This window comes from Patella vulgata, chromosome 2 (assembly GCF_932274485.2).
Source record: "Patella vulgata chromosome 2, xgPatVulg1.2, whole genome shotgun sequence".
Lineage (NCBI taxonomy): Eukaryota > Metazoa > Mollusca > Gastropoda > Patellidae > Patella > Patella vulgata.
The window spans coordinates 34,944,382-34,971,239 of record NC_065880.2 but is presented as its reverse complement, the minus strand read 5'-3'; the positions used below and the strand labels follow the sequence as shown (position 1 = coordinate 34,971,239).

The following is a 26,858-nucleotide window of genomic DNA, read 5'->3' as shown; positions in this document are numbered from 1 at the left end:
CCGGTCGGTACAGAAGAGTAGGACATTAAACCCCATTTCATTTCAATTCAATTCTTTGACGAATCTGCTAAAGAACCCCTACAGCAAGACCACCACTACCACTATAAGACTGGGACAAACTGGGATAAACCCTTTTAGGCTCGGGATCTGGAGAATTGGTAAATAAAATATTAAAAGTTTGTAAATAATTGATTTCCTGTCATGCCCACCATTTTGAACGAAGAAGCAGATAAATTTGTTATCGAAATGTCAGTTTATTCCAGTATTAACAGTAACAATGCGATGAGTCTTAAAGAGACTGTATATAATATCTAACAAATATACACAGACAAGGCTGAGGTATTAAACACTAAATATTACATAGAAATTTATACACAATAGATATTACAATATACTAACATACATTTCGAGTACGTACTTTCAAATTAATAGATCATGCATTGATATTGAAATTGAAAGGAAATGTACCTGAATTTGCACGCATAAAAGCAGAGTAATTCATGCCATTATACAAACCGGCTAAAGATCTTAAATTAAAGAGCACAATCAACCGGATTAAGTCTATAATAGAAAAAGCGTCTGACACATTTTATATCCTCTATAAATTAATAATTGCATTTTAGATTATTCACTTTTACCAATGAGATTCGAATTTCGTTAATTGAAAATGTACATTTTGCAGAGCTGTGACAACGCTTGAAAGCTTCACAATTTGAAAGAAAACACGATGAACTGTCTATTGTGAGTTTTAATATGGGATAGAAATGAACGAAAATTATGGAAAAGACCGCACGTCAACAAATCCCCGAAGAGCACGTCTCGGGTGATGACATAATGATCAGTAATGTGACATCATGTTCGTGCTTTGTGTGTAATCAGACAATACGTCACACAATATGTGCAGGTGCGATGTACGGATTCCGACACTTGTGTAAATAAAGTTAATAAAAGAACTAATTTACTCTCTATAAATCATTTGATCAGTACTGTAAATGCCAAATTAAATGTCCATGTTGCTACGAGACCATATCAAGAAGAGGTCCATTTATTGTTCACAAACGATTGTTTGCATTAGCAAACGACCACTCGTTAAATTTTAATATCTGCCTGCCACAAATACAATTGTAGGCCTGCATGTGTTTGGTGAAGGATTTACATCTACTTGGTATGCAATAAAAAGTTGTTGGCTTTTGTTTTTGTAAACTGATTTCACATTTTTTTTTCAAGATCTAAACTCTTTTTGAGCTAATATCAGTAAAAGTTAATTCAAGGACAAATTCGGAAATATTTTTCTGATATATCAATAAGGCACAAGTAAAAGAAATTGCATAGGTAATATATTGCAAAGGGAAACAAAATGACACTGACATTTCATAGTTAATTTCTCAATTTATTGAGAACATGTTAGTTTTATAATGATCCTTATTTCTAATAATCACATTTAATTAAATGGGTTATAGTATATTCTGAAAGCATAGCACAAAAGGGTTCTTGTTTCATCCATTTATGCCAGTCATGTCCTCCAACAGCAAGGACAATTTTTGAAACTAAAAATTATTTGGTTGGTCAATGGTATTCTAGAAATTTAGATGAAGGCAGGTTTGATTTTGCATATAATATTTTTTATTAACTTCTTGTAATAATGGGATAAATAGAGCAGATATTTGTAAAATTTGTTTTCTGAATTCATACTGACAAGTACACACCCAACCCTTTTACAGGGAAACTAATGCATGTGGCGCTTCCATTTCATGGGGGATATGATAAAGGGTTACTTTTAATCTTGTGACCAATCAAACAACTTTAAACAAATCCTGTACTTTGTGTATTCATTGTGAAATTCCTATATTTTAGCAATGACACAAATTTCGTAAAATTATTTCTACTTAAGAATTTACCAAACACCTCTTCATAAATGGATTACCCAATATTTGATTAAAAAATTACACAAAGCAAGAACCCTTAGACAAATTATTGGCAGATGTATATCAATCTATAAAACTTTTTTAAAAAATGGGGAAATGGACAAAACAGAATCTCAGAAAAAAACTGAGATCAACATTTATTATTTATGTGATACAAACTAGAAAAGTTTTAATGTATATATTAATAACTTATTACAATCTTGTTACATATCAATATATATACATGATAAAATGAAAAATTTTAAACCTGTAGAAAAATTATCATATAAAAGACAATTTTTATTTTATTTTGTGTATGAAAAAAGGCAATTTGTTGTATTAGAAAACAAATTATGAAACATGTAAGAACTTATTAAAATGTATAATCCATATTGAAGGTGAAGATTTTTATCACTTTTAAAAAAAAATATTAATATTTTTAAAATTAGAAATTTTACGATTGGTTTTGCATACATTATTAGGTATTGCTGTGGTTTATTAATGCTAGATCAGAGAGCTTTCATTTCATTCTTCTATATTTACAATGATGTACAAAGAATAAAGATTTTAAAAAGCAGTTTACCACTGATATTTACAATATATAAGTCTAATTCTACACAATTAACATATACACCTTAAATATATAATTCTTGGCTATACGTATGTAACACAAGAAAATAGTAATATCATATAAATGCATAACACATGTTTTTCATATAAAATAGCCATTTTTAATTTAAATATAGCTATTAAATATAATTAACACATTCAAGTATTATCTTGTACTAAATAAAATAGTACAACTTTGGCTACGAAAGTACAAGATACACTTCAATTAATTTATACAAAAATTTGATTGTTTTGGCATTGCCATTATATTTTGAGTCACCAAAAAATACAGGGTTGTTTTGTAAGGTCAAAGGGATGACATTTGTAATTAGCCTACCATTTACCTCTATAATTTTAACATTCTACTCTTATATCAGTTGGAGAGAGGTTGGAATTTGACTTATATGTGTGCCTTTTCAAACAAAGACATTTTGAACCAAATACTATTAGTTTTATTCATCATAGGTCTAAATCCTTATAGCTATAATCTCTTTTTTAATTTTTTTTATCTCTTCTCAAATAGAAAGAACTTATAAATTTAGATGTTATAAAAATTAATACATGTATATATGATAAGGTTACCCTTTCTGAGTATGACATTATGACAAAATGAAAGTGGTAAAAATAAATATTATTTATGTTAGGATGTTATTATGCTACAATTAATGCTTCTGTTAGAACATATACATAACATAAAATATTAACACATACATTATAATGAACCAAAAACAGAAAATATGAGAAGACAACTGATGTTCATGAAAACATTTCTGTAATGGCATCGATTCCAAGAAAACTGCACTGTTTTTTATAGGACAATATATCAAGTATTTGATGTACATGTATATATATTATATTCAGTGGCGGATTAAGCTCCACCAAGGCCTGAGGCGGCAGTTGCTGGAGGGCCTATTTAAAATGGCGTGGGCCTAATTAATTTCGGGTCAGGGCCTATGTTGATTCCCGTTGGGCCTAAACCCAACCCCCCTAACATTCATTGTCTATGCGTTTTTAATCGTATCAGACAAGTCTAAAAAACTTTTTTTTACAAAATCGTTGGGCATGAGGCTGCAGCCTCATCAACCTCACTGATAATCCGCTACTGATTATATTGAATTTTCTTGAGGAATTTAACACAAAATTATTAATTTCATTTTCTGTAGGTTCAATATTCAATAAGAATTTTTTTACTGGAATTCAAGTAATTTCAACTTATTCTATATTAAATCATCGAAAATATTGATGATTTAAAATGTAATTTTAGTAATATTTTTAATGCTTGGCACTGATTATTAAAGTTTTTCATTCCTTTAACAGTATTGGAAACAAAATCGAATACAAACCAAACTAAACAAAAATTATGATCAGTACTATTTGAAGTTTCATTTGAAAATCTCAAAATAAAAAAAATAAAAATGCCTTTCTCTAGATATCATAGAAAATAAATTTGTGGATACCATTTATAAAGTGCTGAAGCTGTATACTGGCATATGAAATTACTCTTATACACAGTCAATGAGTACTGTCATTACTGGGGTTACAGATACTGAGACAAAAATGGCAATTTTCTTGGAATTTTAAAGACAGATATTTACATTCACAACCATACATTCGTCATATAATCTTATAATCCCCCTTTCACACACCACATAGACAGTTGATTTGATTTAAACTTTCTTCCCATCACTCAATACATCAATAGGAGTGGACAAAATATCCTGATGTGTCATCTTCTTATTTAATCTTGCTGTCCTCATTTCACACTCACTGCCACTGAAATTAATAAAGATATTTATTATAATACACTTTAAATTTAAACAAGAGGCTGTGGCCCCCACCTTAATCTTAAAATAAATAAATGACATTCATTTAAAGATACATTATGGGAGATTAGATAAAAAAGCTGGAAGTTCTCACTATAATAGTTAAAAACTAGATAATGTAAAGGGTATTTGCTGAACCAAGAATTTAGCAATTGAATTTTCGGCCTAGCCTCGATCATCATTACTAAGCTCTTCACTCAGCTTAAAGTACAATATTGGTGTCGGTCATTATCACATATGTGATCACATATGTGATAATGACGGACACCAATATTGTCCTATAACCTAAGCAGTAAAATCTCATTATTGAACTACCAATTATAATAAAAGTTGTCATGTTTTAAGCCGACAATGCTTTTTATCGAACTCAGACAAGACCTTTCCTAACGTAGGTCTACCAACACACACATGCAAGGGATATTGTACCTCAATTATACGATGAGTTATAGTGTTTCGAATTCTCAAACAATTAAATTGGTTATCTCTGTTTAGCTTATTGTAACAGGGAACATCATAATAGTCTTAATTAAATAACATTGATTTTCTTTAATATTCATATAAAAAAACATCTTGCAAGAAAAAAATGGATTTCTGCAAAATAAAACTGACAATAGTGAAGCTTTAATCCCAAAATAATTAATGACACTCATTAGTTACGTGCACATTTATCTTTATTTAAAGCATTGAACAATCAAACTGCATATCATTCTGTTGAACCCAAACAGAAAATGCTCATTAACAAACTTAGCCAAGGTAGTGATGTAATGAAACTATACACCAAGTTTCATTACTCTCACTCGATAGGAATCAGATTTATTATGTTCCAATGCATCAACATATCAACTTGCTTAACCTAAGCAGAAAGTTTGGACATTGTGTTCCAATGTCTTAAGCAGAAAATGCTCATCATTAACTCGGTGCATTCAAATAATAAACATCTGAACCAAGTTTGAACATTCTACCTCAATTAGAAGTTATTGAGCAGAGGGATTGACAAGACAGCATCCCCATTTCAATAGTCTCCTGTTTCCCCCCCCCCCCCCCAGCCACCCACCCCTGAAAGGCAGGGTAAAAGCATATCACAACAAACATCTGGTTAACGAGAGGCTCAGGGACCTTAACAAGGTTGTGGATTATTATCTTCATGCAACATTTAACAGAATAAAAATTGAAATTTAATCACAGCTATCAATCACAAATCATCACAACCTCAAATCTAATACAAATTTTTAAAGTCATGCATCATAAATCATAAATTTGAAAAAAGAAGATTAACAGTCAGAGCACTTTAACTTCAGACCATTAAAACACAAATGCATTCAAATGGATCTAAAAGATCAATAGCAGTAATAAACTTATATATATGGCAAATAAATGCATTACCCGGTATTCAGTATCCGTATCAGAAGAAATATTTTTAGTTTAAAAATCAATAAAATCAATGAACATGCCAAAGACATTAAAATATTCTCAAATGTTTTTATGGGTAGATGTGTTCGATTTCTGTCATGGAAAAAAACACCTCAAGCAGAAACTTCTTTTTTTTTTAATATGCCATTATGATGATTAAGTTAAGCTGGTTAAAATCACTAGCTCGATCCTTTCTTCCAGTAGTTGGGGTTTTTTTTTGCCAAGCTACCTAACTTGGCCACCAGTCTTGGTTGCCTAAACTGGTTGACTTAAAATTGACAGTTTCAGCTAGCTTTGAGCATGCACATTTGTTAATTTATGTTTTCAAGTACAATATAAGTGCGCATAACTAACGCCTCTGACAGTGACAATCGCAACAGAACAATTAAAGTCGTTTCGCCTCTAGTCGAATGTAAATGCTACACTCTCCTAGCTTAAAGATACATTATGGGAAATTCGATAACGAGTTGGTAGTTCTCACTATAATAGTTAAAAACTAGATAATGTAAAGGCAATTTGCTGAAAATTTCATTCAAATTGATCCACTATGAAACGAGAACTAAGCGGTTGAAATTTCCGGCTAGCCTTGATCATCATTACTATAGTCAGTATGATAAACAGCATAGTCTCGATTATCAATTTAATCGTTAAATCACGAAGGAAAGTTATGCAGTAAATCGACTCATAATCCACTAAAGATCACAGGCTAGCGATGCCATCTAGAGTTGATTATGGTCTGGATAGGTTAATTAATGTCTAATTAATAGTTTAGATAACATTTCAGGCCTAAAAAAGACCTGCAATAGGCAGATTTAGCTCTTGCATAATGCATGTTTAAGAATTCCAGCATTTTAAACTAGCTTATAAAATATAATTGTATGAACAGTATGCGTGAACTCAAATTTATTGCTGAAATGAGAGCTAACCTTCCATTTAGAGCTTCATTATCATAAACATATGTTTAAAATGTAGAAGTAAACTCTGGTAAGTTTTGCCTTAGCAAATCATGAATACAAGTATTTTATTGAGACTACAGCTGGAGTTATATACCATGTTATAACTGTAGGTAAAAAAAAATAACACTTTAAACAATTTTATGATCAGGACATTTACTAATCTAATATCATGCCATTTATATATCTGGGATGGTAATTAACAAGTCAGCTGATTTACAGGATGATACAGCTAGGTTAGGTCTAGACTCAGTGGACAGGTTTATATACACGGTTTATCTGTGCAGTTTTATGTGTCTTTGCTGCAGCATGCAGCAAGTAAGTAACCAGCAGTTACTAGCTGAATTAAAAAACAAGACCTATTTATTAACTGTAATCCTTTATCATGTTGTTATTGATCATATCTCACATTAAAGATCATATCTCGCATTAAAGATTATAATTACCTGTTTATGCTTCATTGTGAAGGATATCTAAAGCAACAATAAGATACTTTTTTTTCAACAATAAGATATTTCTTTTTTCAACAATAAGATATTTTTTTGGTAATTCTCTAGATTTATTCTCTTGTAAGAGTGTGCATAAACACACACACACACACACACACAGAGTGAGAGATAATTTGCTTGCAGGTAGGGGTCTTTAGCAGTGGGAAAAAACTGGAGGCCCAGAGAAAACCTAAGAGGTTGGACAGGCGACCATGGGATTGAAACCACATCAGTTGGCTTAACGACAGACGTTATGACCTAAAGTGCACATATTTGACCACTCGACCAATCTTGCACTTTTGAAAAAGTTTGTTAACTATGATGTTTTGTCTCCTTTAACTGTATGTACAGAACAATGTGACCAAGGATTGTCATGAGTAAAACATTGGCCTGTAGATGAAATTATATGGCAATGGGCCATAAAAAATAAATTTTCTCCAGGCAATGTTGTTGTTATTTTTTTTTTCATCTTTGGCCTTCACAGATATATTTTATGTTTTATGTACCAGTCACCTTGGGCAGTATCAGTTTTAATGCTGATAAATAAAAGCAGTAATTGGTATGAGTGGTGGGCCAATTGTGGGGCATGCAAAGTTGAAGGTCACAAGTTGTTATAAGCAAATTGATAATGTTTGGCTGGCCAGTCATGGATATCTACCTACAGACAGACAGGTGTCAGTTTTGATACACTATCTCTCTCTACATCAACTTAAATAAACATTTATTATATTATCTTATAATGGTTCAACACCAACATAATCCTACAGAGTTCAACATTAGTTATTGATATCAAATGGAAAAAATATTTCTGTGCTGGCATTATAGAGATTCACAGTTTTTGCACTGCAATATTTCAAGGTTTCTCAGAGGCAGATGCCATGACAGAACTTGGAGATGGCCACATACAAAAAATTCTGAAAGTGAACCATCAAATTCATAATTAGTCAAAACATACCTGTACAAATCAAATGTAAAATATTTACTATAAATGTGACACCCAGGTATATATTATCAACTTTTCCATAACTTGTTTTAAGATCTTATATAACCCATCATTTAGTCTGCACCTTTAATGCCAATGTTCAACTTAAACGCACACTTGAAAAGATTGTTGGAGTGACAAAGGAGAATTATGAATTTTTTTTTATAACTCTTTAGAAAAATTATACAAATTTACCATCACAGATCCATTCTGAACACTAACATAAACAGAGAAAGTCACACTGTATGTAAATTTAATGAAGTTATTCAAAATTATATATTAAAAAAATATCAATTTATTCTACAATAGGTGAATATTGCTATTCTCTTGGGATAAGTCCAACTCTTGTAATTGGCATAAAAAAGAGAATTTTGTAATAGTTCATTGATATTTTATTTTAGCATAATCAATAAAATGGATAAAGTGACAGTATAGTAATATACATGTTATTGGCAAATTGCCTAAATATACCGTGTACTTTATTTGTCTTAGTTCTAATCATGTGTTCAAAGGTGATATCTAGGCCTTATCTAGGGTTGGCTAAAAAGTAAGTATTATTTGATCAAGCACAATTTTTTTTTTTTCTACCTTCAAAATAATTTGATCCAAATGGGAGGTCAGGTATGGTGAATGACCGATCAACTTATTATTATATTATAAAATGTAAGATGTCACAGGTAATAATGCCTACTGTCTTTCCAAATTCAGGCAAAACATTTTGGAAAATTTGGGTGAAAGCAAGAAAAATTAATTGGATAGTTAAAGCAAATTAATTGCAGCAAATAGTCAGCCAAAAATTTTGACACAAACTTCTTAAATTTGGTTTTATCAAGTTCTTTCAGTACATAAATTAATCCAATAACTGTCAAGTTAGTATGAGTTTGGCAATCAGAAATCCATCAAATTTAGCATCTATTCATGATCAAACAACTACGATCTCATTCACAAAGGACATAAAACAATATGAAGTGCTTTTTCTCTTCCTGAGCTTGTCAAATAGATCTGGTCAATTACAACCAGGCGAATATCTTTTTAAGCCTCTGAATTTCTTCAATTGACATTTTCATCACTGAGATAAGTCAACTGAAATACAACCTGCATGCTGTGTGATAAAATACTATTATTAGAAAATGGTACTTGTTTTTTAATGTGTAAAATTTCGTGCAAAATAGACGCTTCTTCTGCCCTTAGCCAAAGATTTCTGCTATTTCTATGTGCAGATATAAAGAAAAGGAAAAATATTCCTATAATACCGGTCTTTATTGCAGAAATATGCATTGCAAAAACTAGCTAGTCAGCTGAAAATTCCCCCTAGTAACATAAGCAATTGACCCCTGACCTAAAAATCTGACCCCCAAGTTGAACCACAAACAAGACAAGAGCCTTTGTGTTAGATAGTAACATGCATTAACTATAAGATATCCCTCAGTAACTGGACAATATGGGTGGACATTATCACTAGTGGGCAGTGGGATTATATAACAGGATTTCTGCACACTCAGCATTTAATGCTCATACTGGTCACTACTTTTCATCAAAAGATTTAGATCACTTGTGAAACCACTAGAAGTCCAGAGATAACCTAAGTAAATCTCCAGCCATTTTAATATCTTGACCTAAGAGGATCATTATTACTTTCGCCTGGAGTTAAGCAATAAATACAAGAGGTTTAAAATCTTATAAATAAACAAATTTAGAATGCTACAACTCCTTGAACATTTTATATCTGAACTTTGTCTGATTTATCTTGTCAAAGAACAAATGATACTCTTTCATCTTAATGTTAATTATATGTTTGGATAATTGTGTGGAACACTTGTTTTTCTTACAACAAAAATGATCAATGATTTATAATGGTGCACTAAATTCGAACCAAGGTTCCTGTCAAAGACTATAAGACAGCAACCAGCTGATCTTGAACAATGTATTTTTGATTAGAGCCTTAATTGCCAAAGCACCCAGAAACATACATATGTCAAAAGAACCATCATTTACCACCAATAAAAATGAGAATACTTATCATTTCTGACATTTTGTTCTAATAGCATTAACTGACCCAAACCATATGTCCATATTGATAGCCAGTGGTATCTGGAAGTTGGAAGTCTGCACAGTGTTTATTAATTATTTTCTGGGTATGTTACCATTTACCATCTATTAAAATCTCTGAGTTTATGCTTCTGATAATTTTGTTGTAGACAGGGATACATCTTTGACCAGTCTCATGTAAAGTTACTTACATGTAAAGTTACATAGGCTACATGTAAAGTTCCATGTAAATTACATAGGCTACATGCAAATTTACATGTAAAATTGCATAGGCTACATGTAGAGATACATAATGTACATTCAATATAAGCAAGTCTTTAAAGTGTTTTGTTAAAGTTGAAAGAGTCAAATGTCTGACTGGCAGTTATATATCATGGTAAAAAGAGAGAGAGAAAAACGGGGGTTAGATCATGGTCGGTCATTAAGTCAAGCAGCATAGTTTCGATTTCCCGCTTGTATGTGACAAGGAGTAAGGTCGCCTGTCCAACCTTGTGGGTTTTCTCCGAGTCCTCCGGCTTCCTACCACAGCTAAAGACCAATACGTGCAAACGAATTATTTAAATAAAATTGAACCAGAAATTACCTAGTTTGTGTTTAGAGGACTCTCGGCTCCATTACTTTCTCTCTCCATGGTACATGTCCTGTGTATGTCAAGTTCAATTACTAATGCCATGGAAGCAGTTTGTAAAATGAATATACAACCGAGTATTGGATTCTACACTAAAGCTATGTTTATAAATGGCCATGATAAGTATTCTGTTCTGGGTACCTTTACAGCAGACTGTGATAAAGTTCAAGAAATTTACCCTGTTCACATTGCTATAAATAACCATTCCTGGAACTGTTACTGATATTCAAATTGTGGAACTTATCAACGATTTATGATAATTACTGTAAAGTTATCAATCTTGATCAATTTGAAAAATCTTGTGGAGGCTATTCGATTGATTTGAAAATTATACACATTGTTTATATTTGTGAGACCAGGAAGTCTACTAAAAATCTATAATATATATTAAACTTTTATTATATCTGTGTTGTGTAATTAGCAGAGATTCCACATAAAGATAAATCATATGAGATAAATACGAAAATAACCCGATAATAACCAATATATTCTTATATAATTAATGACCAGTTAATGATTGACTGACCGAGGTGAATTAAGGTTAATGAACCCGGTTATTTGTATTTTTATCACCTTGTAATTAAATGGCAATGAGTGACACAATAACCATCTTTATCACAGACTATTCACCTCTCGGCGTGGTTCTCCCTTGTGAGTGATGCAAGACGGAGGGCCTGACAAGGACAGCTGTCTAGTTGTTCGGATGGTATGAAAAACAGAGGTCCCGTGTAAACACTGGCATGCACGTAAAAGATCCCTTGACAGTTGGAATTCGATATAAGAGTAGGCCGTAGTGCCGCTGTTCGGGCAAAAATTCCCTCATAGCACACTGTATGGTGTATGCCAGTCTTCATTAGCCCAGTTCGGAGCAGAACAGTAGGACGTTAAACTCCATTTCATTTCATTTCATTTGTCCTTACGGTCATTTTGGTCAGTCTTGACTGACTGACTAGCTATGAAACTGACCGGCTACCTTACCATAAACTTATGTATTTCACAGAATTTAATCTTAAAACACAACAAATACAGGTAAATTTATTCAAGTTTTTAAGCTGAAAATTGTCATTTCTTTTTTAATTGTATTTCTAATCTGAAAAACAAGCATTAAGGTTAGGAACTAAATTCCCAGCCAATGCTTGTTTGAGATTATTTTTCTGTCTTATAACTTAACACAGTGTCTTTAATTTCTACACAGCTTGCTTTTTTTGCCCAGTTCCCTAGTCAAAAAGATATGATCTTTTGCAGTGACACTAGAAAACTTAACTCACTCTTCTAAAGACAATACAGAGGATATAGTCAATACAAGTCAGCACCACCTATAACTTTTGCTGAACTCATGTGGGGCCTCTTTTTAATCTGCGTGTATCAAATTGTTGATATTTTGATTTTACTTTCTTGCATGTAAAATAATGAATTTGAGTACATTTTAGTATTGATTAGGAAGTGATCTGTATCAAACTTCTTATTTCTGTAAATTTAAAAGTGCTCTCGAAAATAAATACTAAAAATATGTTTTCATTCTATAGTCTATATTATTATAGAAGAATTGTTCTGAAACTGTGTCAGTTCTGTTTTTTCAGATGGTCATAGTTAACTTAGTAAATTATATAATAGATCACATCTATATATATTTTGCGCCAATTATTTTCATTACATGAAATTATTAATACCGGTATACTTTATTGATTAGTAGGAATGAATTTTACAATAACAATGAATTTGATCTGCTATTTTAATCCATATTTATAAGGTTACTAGTAACTCTGAACATTGGCTGTTGTGTTTATTTAGCATACCTAAAGTTTAAACTGATTGTCTTCTAGTTTGTGCATAGTACATGTAGTACAGGTACTAATTATTGCACCTTAATGTACTAATTTGATTGGTTATTGACCAAAAGTTCAATCTCTAAAAGGAATATCAATCCAATAATCCTTTCATTATTTACAAAGATATGATGATATGAAAATTTGTCAGCATTTGGTATCCACTGCAGACCATACTTAGGATATTATCAACACAAGCCCGCGCCTCCTATGGGTTTCCCTGAATCTTTTGATGGGCATGTTTTTCATCCAACTGAATCCAACCTGGGAGATATCTACCATTGATTTTGTTTCCTTAATTAAATGTTAAGTAATCAATTTGAGTACATTTTAGCATTGATATTTTCCCCAAAATGAGATTGATCCACAGAGGCTTTAAAGGTGCTGAAGCTCTTTGATTTAGATTAAAGAAAAACGTTGAATTGGATTAATTTGATGTATTATTTTTGATTAGTGAAAGAAACAACATCTAAGCTGATAACATTTTCGTTTCAAAATACTTAACCAAATAGCCCGTTCAGACTCTTTTATTTAATCTAGTTTAAATTCGCCAGGGTTTTAAAGACAAGATAGTGTTGCTTCACACGTAATATATAAGCCAACCCAGTTTAACTATTTTGATCTAGTTAATTATGCATGGGCATATTTTGCCAGGAAGATAACTTAATTGTGCGTGGAAGCTGGAACCGGTGTTTTTAAGCAGACCCTTGCAAAACGGCCAACACAAGATAGCTTTTAAGAAACGCTTCTTGAATATAGGCAGAGAGCTGTTTTTTTTAAACTGGCTTATTAAGGATCCCCATTTTTGTTTGAACAAGTTTAATTTTCGCATCTGAACGGGCTTTATGTTTCAACATTGGCACCATCTTAGAACCAATTGTTTTAATGTCGACAGATACCCACGTCACACATCAAGTCAACACATTAAACTTCATAAAGTAATTTAATTTTTGTACCCTAAACAATTTCAAATAATATGACCATGTGAAGAACCTCATTCATTATTTTGACAGTTGTCAGATAGTTGGATTGCTGAACCATCAAATTAACCATAACCAAAAATTCTGTCTTTGATGATAATAAATGGCTAGTGGCTATAAAAGCATAGTAATTGACATGATTTAATCAACTGTATAAAGAATAAAATAAAACTTGGCTAATGTACATCTCCAGACACCTTGCCCAAGGCTTGCAAAATTTAACAATAAGGGCTTTTGTAAACCCACATAGTTTCCTGCTAAATGAAGTGAAAATTGAAATCAAATAAACCCTAACCTCAAAACTACAGTTACCCATTAAAAGTGTTTGATAAATATCTTTTTAAATTGGACCTCGTGTTGAACAATTAAAACAAATTAAACATTCTGTCTGACATGTATACCTAAAACCCACGGAGTAATAATTAATTACAAGTTAATTACAATGTCAGTCATTAAGAGATATTGCACAACCATGTTTTATCTTGTTGAACCAGCACATTTTTAATTCCTATTCCTAACTGTTCTCCATCAATTTGTTTTCAAGTATTTATATCACAGATGGATGTGAAAGCTTTCTTTTTTGTTTTTTAATGGTAATTTAAGGTGTACTAATTAAAATTAGTTGACTAGAGTCATTACACAGTATAAAACAAATTAAAGGAAAGGCAGACACTGATGCTGTAGTGTCTCACATTAAGGGTGGTGTCCCTGCCTCTTTCCCAAAATATATGACACTCATTATTTACTTGAACATTTATCTTTTTATGAAGCATCCTACAATCAATTGTTTATCACTCTGCTTAACCTAAGCGGACAATGCTCATTATCAAAGAAAAGATTTATTGAAATGAAATTATGCACAGGTTCCATCACTCCCTTTCAATTAGAAGCAGACTTGTTGTATTTTAAGTCTTGGTCAATCATATTGCTTATCTCTGCTTAGCCTGAGTAAAGATAGGTTGCCAGGCAGCAAAACATGCAAACATGCAGTTGACAAGGGTTGTCACATACTTTTGTCAAAAAAGCATTCTCAATGTTCTACAAAGTGAAACAATGATCACCACTCTAGAAGTAATTAACAGAGATTGCAAAAATTCATGCATATAAATTTCAGATGATAACTTAAGTTGTTAGAGCGTTCACAATGTTCTAAAAAGTGAAATAAGGGCCATATGTCTAGAAGTATTTAACGGAAATTAATGAATTTCAATAGGCTTCTACGTTTCACCAATTTAAAAGATGCATATAAATTTCATACAGATCGGATAATAACCTTTGTCATTAGCATTCACACAGTGAAACAAGGGCTATAACTCTAGAAGCCATTTACGGAAATTGCTGAAATTCAATAGGATTTTTTTTGTTTCACTAATTTGATTAATGTATATAAATTTAATACAGATTGGATGATAACTTTTGTCGTTAGACCGTGAACTCTATAAGCAATTTACGGAGATTGCTGAAGTTCAATAGGGTTCTTTGTTTTACTAATTTAAATCTATCATATAAATTTCATACAGATCAGATGATAACATAGTTCAACAAAGTTAAACAAGGGCCATAACTCTAGAAGAAATTAACAGAAATTACTGAAATTCAATAGGCTTCTTTTAGTTTCACTAATCTAAATGATGCATATAAATTCCATACAGATCATGTCAATAGAGTGTTCACAAGGTTCAACAAAGTAAAACAAGGGCTATAACTCTAGAAGTAATTAACAAAAATTGGCTTCTCTGTCTCACTATCATATACAACGTATATAAATTTAAAAAATATCGGATAATAGAAGTGTTCACAAAAAATTGTGGACGATGGACGGACGGGAGCGACGGCCATATACGACCACATTTCCATGTGGGCATATAAAAAATGCTCATCATCGCACTCCGTCAAAAAATTCACAATACAAACATCTACACTAAGTTAGAACATACTACCTCAATTAGAAGCAGAATTATACTGTTCCAGAAAGTGCAAAGGACAGATGGACATAATTAACCTACTTGGCATGTTAAAATGAAGTTACCCAGTAACAATTTTTCACAAGAATGTAATAAAATTGGAGTGAGATAATAATCTTTAACCTTCACTTAACATTAACTAGGTTATTTCTGGACTTTGGTAAACTTAGGCATTACCAAAACCTGAAAAATTTCCCTTCATGTACATTGCAGTAACTACATCGCCTTGGTCCGTCCGTCCACAATTTCTAGTGAACAATCTACAGACTACATTTATTATCTGATCAGATTGAAATTTAATTATATTGTTTACATTAGTGTGATGAAGTAGCCTATTTAATTTCATCTGATCTGTATTAAACTTAAAGCGAGAATTTCATATTTTCTAAGAAAGTCGAAACATAATTATTTCTGTCTTTTGCTCAATAGGTTATCAACTCACTATTATACGATCATAGGTGTCATTCTCACACTTAAATCTCATTTACACAGGAAATAACAACACAATTACCTCCCTTGTTTTCCTATTGAAAACAATGGTCAGCCATTTCCTCAACGTTTGAATTTGAAGAGGAAAATGATATTTTTGCCAATTTCTCAACTGGCAATAGTGAATTATAGGATTAATAGGATTATTCTTTAACAAGGTAGGACTGTTTATGGATACCATCTATTTTAAGGCTTTATTTTAATAAATTTTAAAAATATAACTTAAAAATTTTAAATTTCCGCTTTAATTTCAACAATTTCCGTTGATTACTTCTAGAGTTATGATCCTTGTTTCACTTTGTTGAACATTATGAACTCTGTAACGACTAAAGTTATCCTCTGATCTGTATGATATTTATATGCATTATTTAGATTAGTAAAACGAAGAAAGTCTATTGAATTTCAGCAATTTCCAGTAATTACTTCCAGAGTTATGGTCCTTGTTTCACTTTGTTGAACCCCTAGTGAAGACTCTAATAACAAAGGTTATCATCCGTTCTGTATTAAATTTAAATGCATTATTGAGATTAGTAAAACGAAGAAGCCTATTGAATTTAAGCAATTTTTGATAATAACTTCTTCAGTTATGACCCTTGTTTCACTTTGTTGAAGCTTGTGAACATTTGATCTGTATGAAATTGATATCAGTGTCGTGTAAACGATTACCTACAAAAGCATAAATATGTGACAACCCTTGTCGACTGCTCGGATGATTTAGCTGCTGTGGTTGCATCTTAAAAACAGTTGTTGAACAAAACATGTGTCTACCAACATTTGTATTATTTAAGCTCTATCTATAAAGTGTTGACGAGTTGAACAATCCTGAACAATCAACAGAACTTTCAGATAATGTGACACTTTACAAAGCTCAGATGACTGGGACAATTGTGCTGCAAATAATGTACACATGGATCAGTCAACAGTGTTCATACTTTGGGAGGTTGGAACCTGGTTTCGAAAAATAATTTGAAATGCAATACTGATTTTCAATAAGATTTATCCTTTCCTAGCTAGTTTGGAAGAAAAAACTAGTGCAAAGAGCAATAACTCCACGATTAATTCATAAACAAAACGTCTTAGAATAGCTTAGACCAGTATAGCAATCTAAGGATTCAGTGATCTGACTTACAACTTAAATTTCAAAAGGTGCACATACAAAAATATTTATTTTCATTTTGTGCACATTTAATTAATTATTTAACCCATTAAAATCTTCAACGTGCTCCAGCCATAATAATAATATATATGTATTACAAACAGCAAAGAAAAATAAATATTTCACTTCAGAAATAAACTACAGATAATATATATAAATGTTAATAGCATGTGATGTATTTCAAGGAAAAACATTATTGTAAATGTAACAGGTTTCCTCTAACATGCGACATAGTGGACTAAAATACCCAAGTCCTACTCATGTGATACTGATGACAATTTATTATTGCAGACATGCATTAAATAAATATACATGTACTTTTACTCATAGTTAATATTACAATATATTTTTTTGTTATTCATATGCACATAATATGCATTGTTAAAATATACATGTCCTTGCTCATATTATTTCAAATTTATATTTCACAATAGTTAATACAATAAACTTTACTATAGAATAGAATGCTAAAAATAACTGGCCATAAACACCTTACATTCAAATAGCTTTCACTGATGCTTATATAGAGATGGTTGAAGAAAGTAATTACCGAATCCTTCCACATTCAAAGATTACATGTCACCAAAATGTCACATATACCATATTTACAACAAGTAGTTTTGAAATGAAAAGGAATTTTTACAAATTGAAAATCATAAGATATCTCAATAATGTTAAAGACCACATAAGGTGATAAAACTAGATTTTATGTACTTATAGCCAGTGGTTACTATATACACATTACGGCAAGTTCACATCAATCCGGTTAAAATTATTCAACATATTATTTGTTTAAGTATCGGACACTCAAAAACTCTTTTCAATTTTTCAATTACACCGTTAATCCGGTTGATTGGTAGGGGACTTCACCAAGACTACACATAGTTATACACATTATCTATACAATATATCACTACCTATACAATATATCACTGACTATACACACCATCAGTTGACAAGTGTTTATTGACGGTCCAATTAACGTATGACTGGCCTAATTATAATCTACGAATTATCGTCTTGCATTGTTATAGACATTTGTGATTGGAATATTTTAGAGTGAATTTTAAAATGCTGTATCATGCCATAGATCCATTAAGATGGTGTGGAGAAACGTTTGCCGAAAGGTTCGCCCGTAACTTTTTTCGTTCATTCGTGGGGTTTTACGCCCGCTTCCACCTTGCCATATTATTATTAATACACAAAGATAGTTAGATGCCCCTTTTCAATCTTGTTATTCGATTTAGATGGTTACCAACAAAATTAATTAGGTCAAATTTATTTCTACTGTCAATTCTAATGTATATTAAGATATTTTTTCATATTTCATTTTTACGGTCTATTTCAGAGTAAGTCAAATCCACATGGAGAAAGAAAGGCACCATACAATGGCTACCGGAAAATGAGATACGGTTGGCTACTCTGATAATGGATTGTCATTTACAAATCGTATTTCAATCATGTTTGACTTTTATGATGCATTTTGCATGAACACATCATTTTACTCCTGTATTCTGGGAAATTAGTACCATAATATTCTTCTGAAGGAAATGTATATCGAATCGTTTGGACTGCACCCGTAGAGGAACTCTATCAAAAAGTCACTTTAAAACACAATGCTCTAAATTTTTATGATTTGAAACTATTTCACCTCTTAAAATCCCACATTTAAATATTTCAAATTGGCTTCATAGATTTTCGTAGCGCCGCTGATAACAATTTCACACCAATCTTGTAGTTTTAATCGGAAGCCAATTATTGTTGGTTTACTCTGATTAAAATTACACAGGGATATGGCTACAGCAACGGACTTTAGGACATTATAAAACAAATTCTAAATTGGATCTTAAATTAAAATAAAATTACAAAAAAAATTATTCTGTAATCAATTGTTTTATTTAATAAGGAGGGGATTAAAGATACATTATGGGAGATTAGATAAAGAGTTGACTGTTCTCGCTATAATAGTTAAAAAATAGATGATGTTGAAAATTTCAGTTAAATTGCTCCACTATGAACCGAGATATTAGCTTTTGAATTTTAAGTCTAGCCTCAATCATCATCACTAAAGACGGTACTTGGATTTAATCATCAATGAGCGTTGAGCAGCAGATTGAATTCCAATCCAGTGAAAACCCAACACATAAGGCATTGAGAGTTAATTATGATTTGGATATGTTAATTAATGTCTAATTAATAGTTTATATAACATTTCAGGCATAAAGAAAGACCTACAATAAGCAGATTTAGCTCTTGCATAATGTATGTTTAAGGAATCAGTCAGGCGTTAATGAATACACACACTGTCGTCTGTAGATAGGTAAATAAGGAATAAACATTCGGAATATGCATTCAGTCAATGTGACGTCACTGTGTCTGAGGGGATTAAGCTAAATTAATTTCAATCAGATTGGTGTGAACTTGCCATAAAGTAGATATAGTAACCATTGGCTGTACGCAACGAAAAGTTTCTCGCCCATCTTATGTGCCCTTTAAATAAGCACCCAAAATTTAATCAACAGGTATTTTGTTTATCACAAAACATTGTTTACTTTCGAAAGAGACATCAAAACACTGATATCAGAATGGGCTATTCAAATTGGGTACCTATGGTATGTAAGATTTTAAGTTGACCAATAAGTAACATGTATGTATCGCTCTGGAAGTATTTTCCAAATCCTTATTATTAATAAATTACAAATCAATGTCTCACTATATTAGTTACACCACCTGTTAGTTTGGTTAATATAATGATTGCATTAACCATTAATAAAGGGAGACAACCTACCTGCTGCCCTACGGGTAATTTTTTGTATGATGGTGTCTTACTCCGCGTGCTTTTGCCCGGTGCGGTCTTGAAGGAGCACCACAGCCTTTAATAGGAAAGCCATCAACACCCACTGGACAAGGCGCATCTAAGCCTGGTAAACCCTATAACATAAGCATGCTTTAACATAAGATAAAGTGCTATAAAGTGCTAAAAAGTGCCAAACATTCCAAATAATTCTGTGGCAAAAGGTGCATGGTAATGTCAAAATAAATGAAAAGATGTACGTATACCCATATCAAAAGGTTATAGATAAAAGATCCATTTCCTGTTTAATGGCATGAAAATGTTATCAATGGACAAATAGATATTTATTATTGATTTCATGTGTGGAAAATACCCCAATAATCAATCTTTTAAATAAATTATGGCAATGGAATTTGAAAACAGCCCTGTAGTTTCTGGAGCTCCTTAATAACCTCCAAAACCTAAAAATGAGGCCAATATTATGTCTTTTGCAGGAACTTAAGAAGTAACACAGATTATCATCTTTTTGTAGGGGATTTTTGGTGTGTATGAATTTGAACTCGAAATGGAATGAATAAATGAATGAAATGTTTTTAAATGGCACATCCGTCACATCCAGGCTACATTGCACCAAACGTATGGTGATTTATTTGGGACAAATTAAACAAGTATGAATTTGAACTTAAAATGGACCTTTAATACTATGAATGAACATATAGAAATGACATAATGAAAATAACACAAATTAATCATTTTTGTTTTGCCATATGCAACTTTTTTGTACTGTATATTCTTATTGTTTACTATCATTGATGTACATGTAACCCTTTGATTATTTTCCAACATCTATTATAGTTTATATTTATTTGTTATTTTATGTCAGCAGAAAGATCAAAGAGTCCCATTAACAACCACTTGGCCCATGGCCTGAACAAAACAATATAAATCTTCAGATGGACTGAACATTAAAATAGAGAAATGCATGTTGGTTAGAATCTTGTAAACTCTACCTTGACAAAGATATAGTCTGATTTGCTCTTTAAAATGAGTATAGCTACTAGGTATAGAAAATGACTCACAAAGAATGAGAGAAGAAGTATTAATAGAAATGATTAACAAAGATGACAGCAAATTGATTTTTCTTGCCTTTTTTTTTTTGCTGCCTGTGTAAATATATATACAGTCATACCATATAAAAAATTAATACATGCTGTTGTCAAGTGTGGACTTATTTACTGGTACCACAAAAATGTTATTGGCTTTAAAAACTCTGACTTTGAGTCAATTAAGCTAAAATGATTGCAATCTATGCTAAAACTATTATATATGTATGCCTATGTATTAATGTCATAAAAACTAATTCTCTCATGTTAAGTGTATCAAATCATCAAATTCATTGACAAAACAGATTGCAAAACAGATTTATATACTATGACATTTACGTAAAAGATCTTATTATAAAATAACATCTGATAATCCATTACACAAAAAGTGTTATACTAATAATGCATGCAGCTCCAATGATTAACCAATATGAATGATGATTAGTCGGGGGAAATTAAAGCAGGCAATACCAAAAATGTCTGCCATTAAAACATCTCAATAGGCAGTATATAAAACATACAAATTCAGAAAGTTATTGAGCGTAATTAAACAAAAAACCTCACATTGCAACCAAATCATGCTAAAATCAATAGTTCTAGATCTTATTTTTCATAATCCTGTTTAAATAACAATACAGGTATATAAGTTTTACAGCCTACAGCTCATGCGGACCAAAGATTACCTGATTTGGACCCCGCCACCCACACCCTGGTAAGGGTAATCCATCTGGACCAATCGGACATGGTGCATCTAATCCTGGACTGCCCTGTAGCATGAGATGTTAGTTATATAAGCATAACATAAGCAAAAGGATGGCAGGTGCTTGCGACATTATTATATAATATTCGGTGTGTTATCTTATAAATAGGGGTAAAAAGCAAGGTGTTGTTTTAGTTTTCCAATAGATCATTAGTCACGCTGCAAGTGTAGGAAATAAATATTCCAAACTTTCACAAGCGTACAATTCACTGGCACTGATGTCAAAATTTCCAATATGCATTGTAAGTATTTTGTATATACGTGTAGTATGTACATGTAAATATTTCACACATCAGATACTGGCTATATAAGGGAGATAACTGTCTTTTCTGTGATTATGTGGAGACTGGATTAAAGGACAATATTGGTGTCTGCCATTATCACATATGTGATAGAACTGGTTAAACACATTCCAAATATAATTTTAACACAGAGATAGATAGATGCATATCTAAGATTTGAAGACATGGAAGAGACGCAAAAAATGGAAAACAAGAGTTATCCTTCTACATAACTGACTGAAGTCACGAGCGATAACAGATACACAGTCAAATTTCTGCTCACTGATAATTCCTTCGAAGACGAAAAGTTGTTATATAAGACTGTTAGAGGATATCTGACAATTCATAAAAGAATTGACTGTCACTAGATAAGAGAAAACAAAAAAATAGAAAAAGTCCATCCATTACTATGTTTTTATACGCCCACATTGAAATGTGGTTGTATATTGTCGTCGCCCCCGTCCGTCCGTCCGTCCGGCGTCCACAATTGCTTGTGGACGCTCTAGAGGCTAAAGTTAATATCTGATTGACTTTAAATTTATACACAGTGTTTAAGGTCTTGAGACGAAGAAGCCTATTGATTTTCAGCGATTTCCGATAATTACTGCCAGAGTTATGGCCCTTGATCACTTTGCAAAATCTTCTGATGCTCTAAAGGCTAAAGTTATAATCTGATTGACTTCAGATTGATACACAGAGTTTAAGATCTTGAGACGAACAAGTATATTGATTTTCAATGAATTTTTATGACTTGAACAGTTAAATCCATGATATTAAAAGCTTTGCATACAAAACGTTAGCATGGGGCAGAACTTTATAAAAACCAAACAAATTCTAATAGTTTTCTGATAATTACTTCGTGAGTTGTTGCTCTTAATCAGATTTTAGTGTATTATAAATGTTTCATTACCGAAAAAAGTAAAAATATGTGACAACCCATGTTGACTGCCCGGACGATTTAGTTGCTGTGGGCGTATGTTTCGTTGTCTGGCAACCTATCTTTATTAAGTATAGAATGAATAAAAACAAGGGAATGAACAGGCCTTTTCTATTTTTCTTGTGACATTCAATTATTTTTTTTGAATTGTCAGATATCCTCCCACAGTCTCATATAACAACTTTTCATCTTTAGTAGAATTATCAGTAAGTTGAAATTCAACCATGTATCTGTTATCGCTCGCTTCTTTAGTCAGTTATATATAAGAATAACTCATGTTTTCCATTAGTGTCACTTCTGTTTATTCAAATCTTTGTTATGCATCTATTGTAGCAATGATCTCTGTGTTAAAATTATATTTGGAACGCGTTTAACGAGTTCTATCACATATGTGATAATGACCGACACCAATATTGTCCGAGATGTAGCAATAAGTTACATAAGTATTTTTAAAAAGCAAAAAAATTTACAAATTAACATTAGAAAGGGAAAAATATTTGAAAGTAATAAGTTACATTAGAAAAGGGAAAATATTTTGAAAGTAATATAAAAAAAGCCACAAAAAAAATATTTTCTAATTAATATCAGAAAGACAAAGAAAATATTGAATGTTATATTAGAAGGGAAAAATATTTTCAAAGCTTAACATATTAATTTTGTATTTATTGAAATAATTTCTGCAATATTGTCAGTGAAATCATTACTTCAATATTGTCATACATTATTACATTATAAACAGAACCTCTTGTATAGTGTTTTATAGTTCAGTAAAACTCCACTAGAAGTAAATGTTTATGAAGTATGAACATGACAATGTTTTTGAGATGACATGCCATGCACCTTGTGTCACAGACAATCTTTCATTAATTATTAATCGAAAGTTAAATTGTACACACAGATTAGATAACATGCAATATTGTTTTTCCTTTTTTAGTTAGATGTAATAATCTTCATAGGAACAACATCAATAGAATACAGGATTTGGACAATTAGGGTTTACAAGTCTGAATACAAGAAGGCAGAAAATATATTTAGTTCCAGAATTACTGCATTGTTCCAGAAATTTTATGTTCAACCATGAGTCTTAAGTTACTGATCAATTTTAATAAAATTTTGCATAGAGACTTACAGGTGAAAGTTTCACTTTTTTTCCTGTCCATTTAGTTTCAGAATTACTGCCCTTGTTTAAACTCAACACAACTGTATCCAGAAAAGAAGGACACAAAAATCAGATCCAGGAAGTCATAACAATTTACAGACCAGCCTGTTTCCAGCAACTATTACCAGTTGCCACCAGTTGCTTATAGTCACTCACAAAATACTTGCAGCTATTTGTACCCAGTTGCAAGTTTGGTCTAAGCTAGATCTAAAATATATTCCCTCATGAATTAATGTTCTGACAGAAAATTTGTTCAATTGAAAATGTTTCTGGGAAAACTTCATGGTTCAAACATGTTTGGTTTTATCAGAATGAGACCATACTAAACGAACCTGATCTCCTTTTTCCCCTTTTGGCCCACGTTTCCCCCTTCTTCCTCTTCTACCCTGTAAACAGACGTAAACACACACATATAAACATGCTACGTGCTGTAAGTTCGATATCACATATTAATACAGGACATGGCCGTCCACAATACAATTATCTCCCTTCTAAATAGTCCAGGCAAAAACTGTCCCCTCTTCTCAGACATAGGACTACAGACTGATGGAGGGGTTTGGGAGCAAATTCCATTCTATTATTCTACTGAATATTTATGCCATGTTACTAACTTTCTAATATTGTGAGACTATTTTTTTTAAATTTAACTGTTTAGGCATACATATTGCCTTGAATATGATGAACCCTTTTTCATACATATATCCAAAGTTTAAACCTGAGGGAAATGTTATATTATATTGTGGAAGGCCATTAACACATTGAATTAGGAAACAAACATCAAAAACCTGTAAATAAGTTCAAATTATATTAAAATCATACAGATCATGCAGATTATTTATAACAATTCATAACACAAACTGTTATTTACTATTAACAGATCCCATGGTCACACCCAGGAAACTCAATTAAAGTCCAAAATGGTTTCATAACGAATGACAAGACTGTTAATGCCATCCATGGTAACTAAATTATCAATTAGTTTCATTTTCTTCATAATAAAAACAAACTTGCTGGTTAGTTATCAAATATGATAGATGGCATCTTTTAAATTTTGACTGTGTCTGCATAGAAAAGAAAAGAAGTGTTTTGCCTCTACAGTATACGCTGCAACGAAAAGATGCTTAAACTAGAATAAAGAGTGTAAATTGCACTGATCGTTTCGCAGTGACAATTGAATCGCTTTTCTCGCAATATCAAAAGATGATCTGTCTTTTCTCTTATGTTGGGGATATGTGAAAAGAGTGCTCATGCTTCAAAACTTGAGAACTATTTTTCATCATTTTTTCAAAATATTATTTAAAATAATAAACAGAAAACCGAGAGTCCGCTACTTGCTCAGACTCCTGTTTTCATGTTGCAATGTCACACTTTAGAATTCAGTTCAGAAAAAGTTGTAACTCTCAATCCTGAGATCAGCAAGACACAAAACTTGTCTGCCTTAATCTGTTAAAAAATCCAAATAAACCAATGCTTAAGTTTAAGTGTGAATAAATGTTATATCTTTTATATAAAATTAAAAACAGGCATGTTTTAATAGTTTGGAAGACATTTTTGGTGGAATTGCCAGAATGAATCATCATCAAGTAAAAATGTTCAAATAACTTGAGAAATATACATAGCACTAGACAAATTTCCAACAAAGAAAAAATTTTTGCATGAACAGAAAATTTGTTTTGATATTTGTTTCAAATTTATGTAGACGAGTGTTGAATCTGTTTCCCATTACATCTAAAGTTGGCATACATGTAACATTGGTGGATCGGAAAAATTTCTCACTAACCAGAGAAAAGACATATCTACCGGTAACCAAGACATTTTTAGAAAAGATTTCTTTAATATATACTCAAGTAAATATATATACCAATAAAGTTCAAATTTCCATTTTTGGTGTTCTCATGGGAGAGTTATTTAGTATTTTCACCTTAGCTAAATACATGCAAGTGGGATCATATATACAGTACACACAATTTTTAACAATTCCAGGTGCTCAACAAGTTTAAATACTATATTAACAGACTGTAAACTTATGTTAGGGTGGATAGTGACTGAGAACACAAAACATAAATGACTGTTAGGTGGTGTATTATTTCATCTCATCACTGAAAGTTAAAAAAAGTAAGTCGGGAGATCATGCCAGCAGAACTCCAAAACCAACCTGCTCTCCTTTTCCTCCCTTTGGACCTCTTTTACCCCGCCGACCTCTCTGACCCTAAAATTCAAATGTTAGTGAGGTCATGTCAACTTGTTTTATGTAATCCTGTATACGGCAAGTTATGTTGATATTTGCACTAAAATTAGGTAATCACCAGGTAGCTTACGACAAGAACCTGAAATAAATCTTAAGAATGTCTATGGTTTCATCACATGATTTGTTGATTTTATTTTTAAAAAAGAGAATGTTTAAAAGAATTGAAATAGCCTAAATACTCACAAGTGACCCCTTGTCTCCACGGTCTCCTTTTTCACATGAACATGTTCCATTGATTCCAACAGTACCTTTACCTGGTGGCCCAGGAGGTCCCTAATATAAAAACAAAAATACGAAAAAAATTAAATACTGATC

At 31.8% G+C, this 26,858-nt stretch overlaps 1 protein-coding gene across 23 annotated transcripts in view; it reads right to left on the bottom strand.

The window, feature by feature from the left end:
* Window positions 1-234: 234 nt before the first annotated feature.
* Window positions 235-26,858, bottom strand: part of LOC126809600 (collagen alpha-1(XXIII) chain) — a 114,123-nt gene continuing 87,499 nt past the window's right edge. For 13 of the 23 annotated variants that reach the window (XM_056098594.1, XM_056098602.1, XM_056098608.1 and 10 more), the window contains 6 exons: window positions 26,727-26,816; window positions 26,451-26,504; window positions 24,628-24,681; window positions 21,842-21,925; window positions 20,050-20,192; window positions 235-4,286 (listed from right to left, as the gene is read on the bottom strand). In XM_056098594.1, coding sequence (XP_055954569.1) covers window positions 20,058-20,192; window positions 21,842-21,925; window positions 24,628-24,681; window positions 26,451-26,504; window positions 26,727-26,816 — 417 coding nt within the window. In that variant the 3' untranslated portion in view covers window positions 235-4,286; window positions 20,050-20,057. The remainder of the gene's footprint in view (window positions 4,287-20,049; window positions 20,193-21,841; window positions 21,926-24,627; window positions 24,682-26,450; window positions 26,505-26,726; window positions 26,817-26,858) is intronic. The other 10 variants (XM_056098598.1, XM_056098604.1, XM_050534238.2 and 7 more) reach the window with 9 other exon arrangements.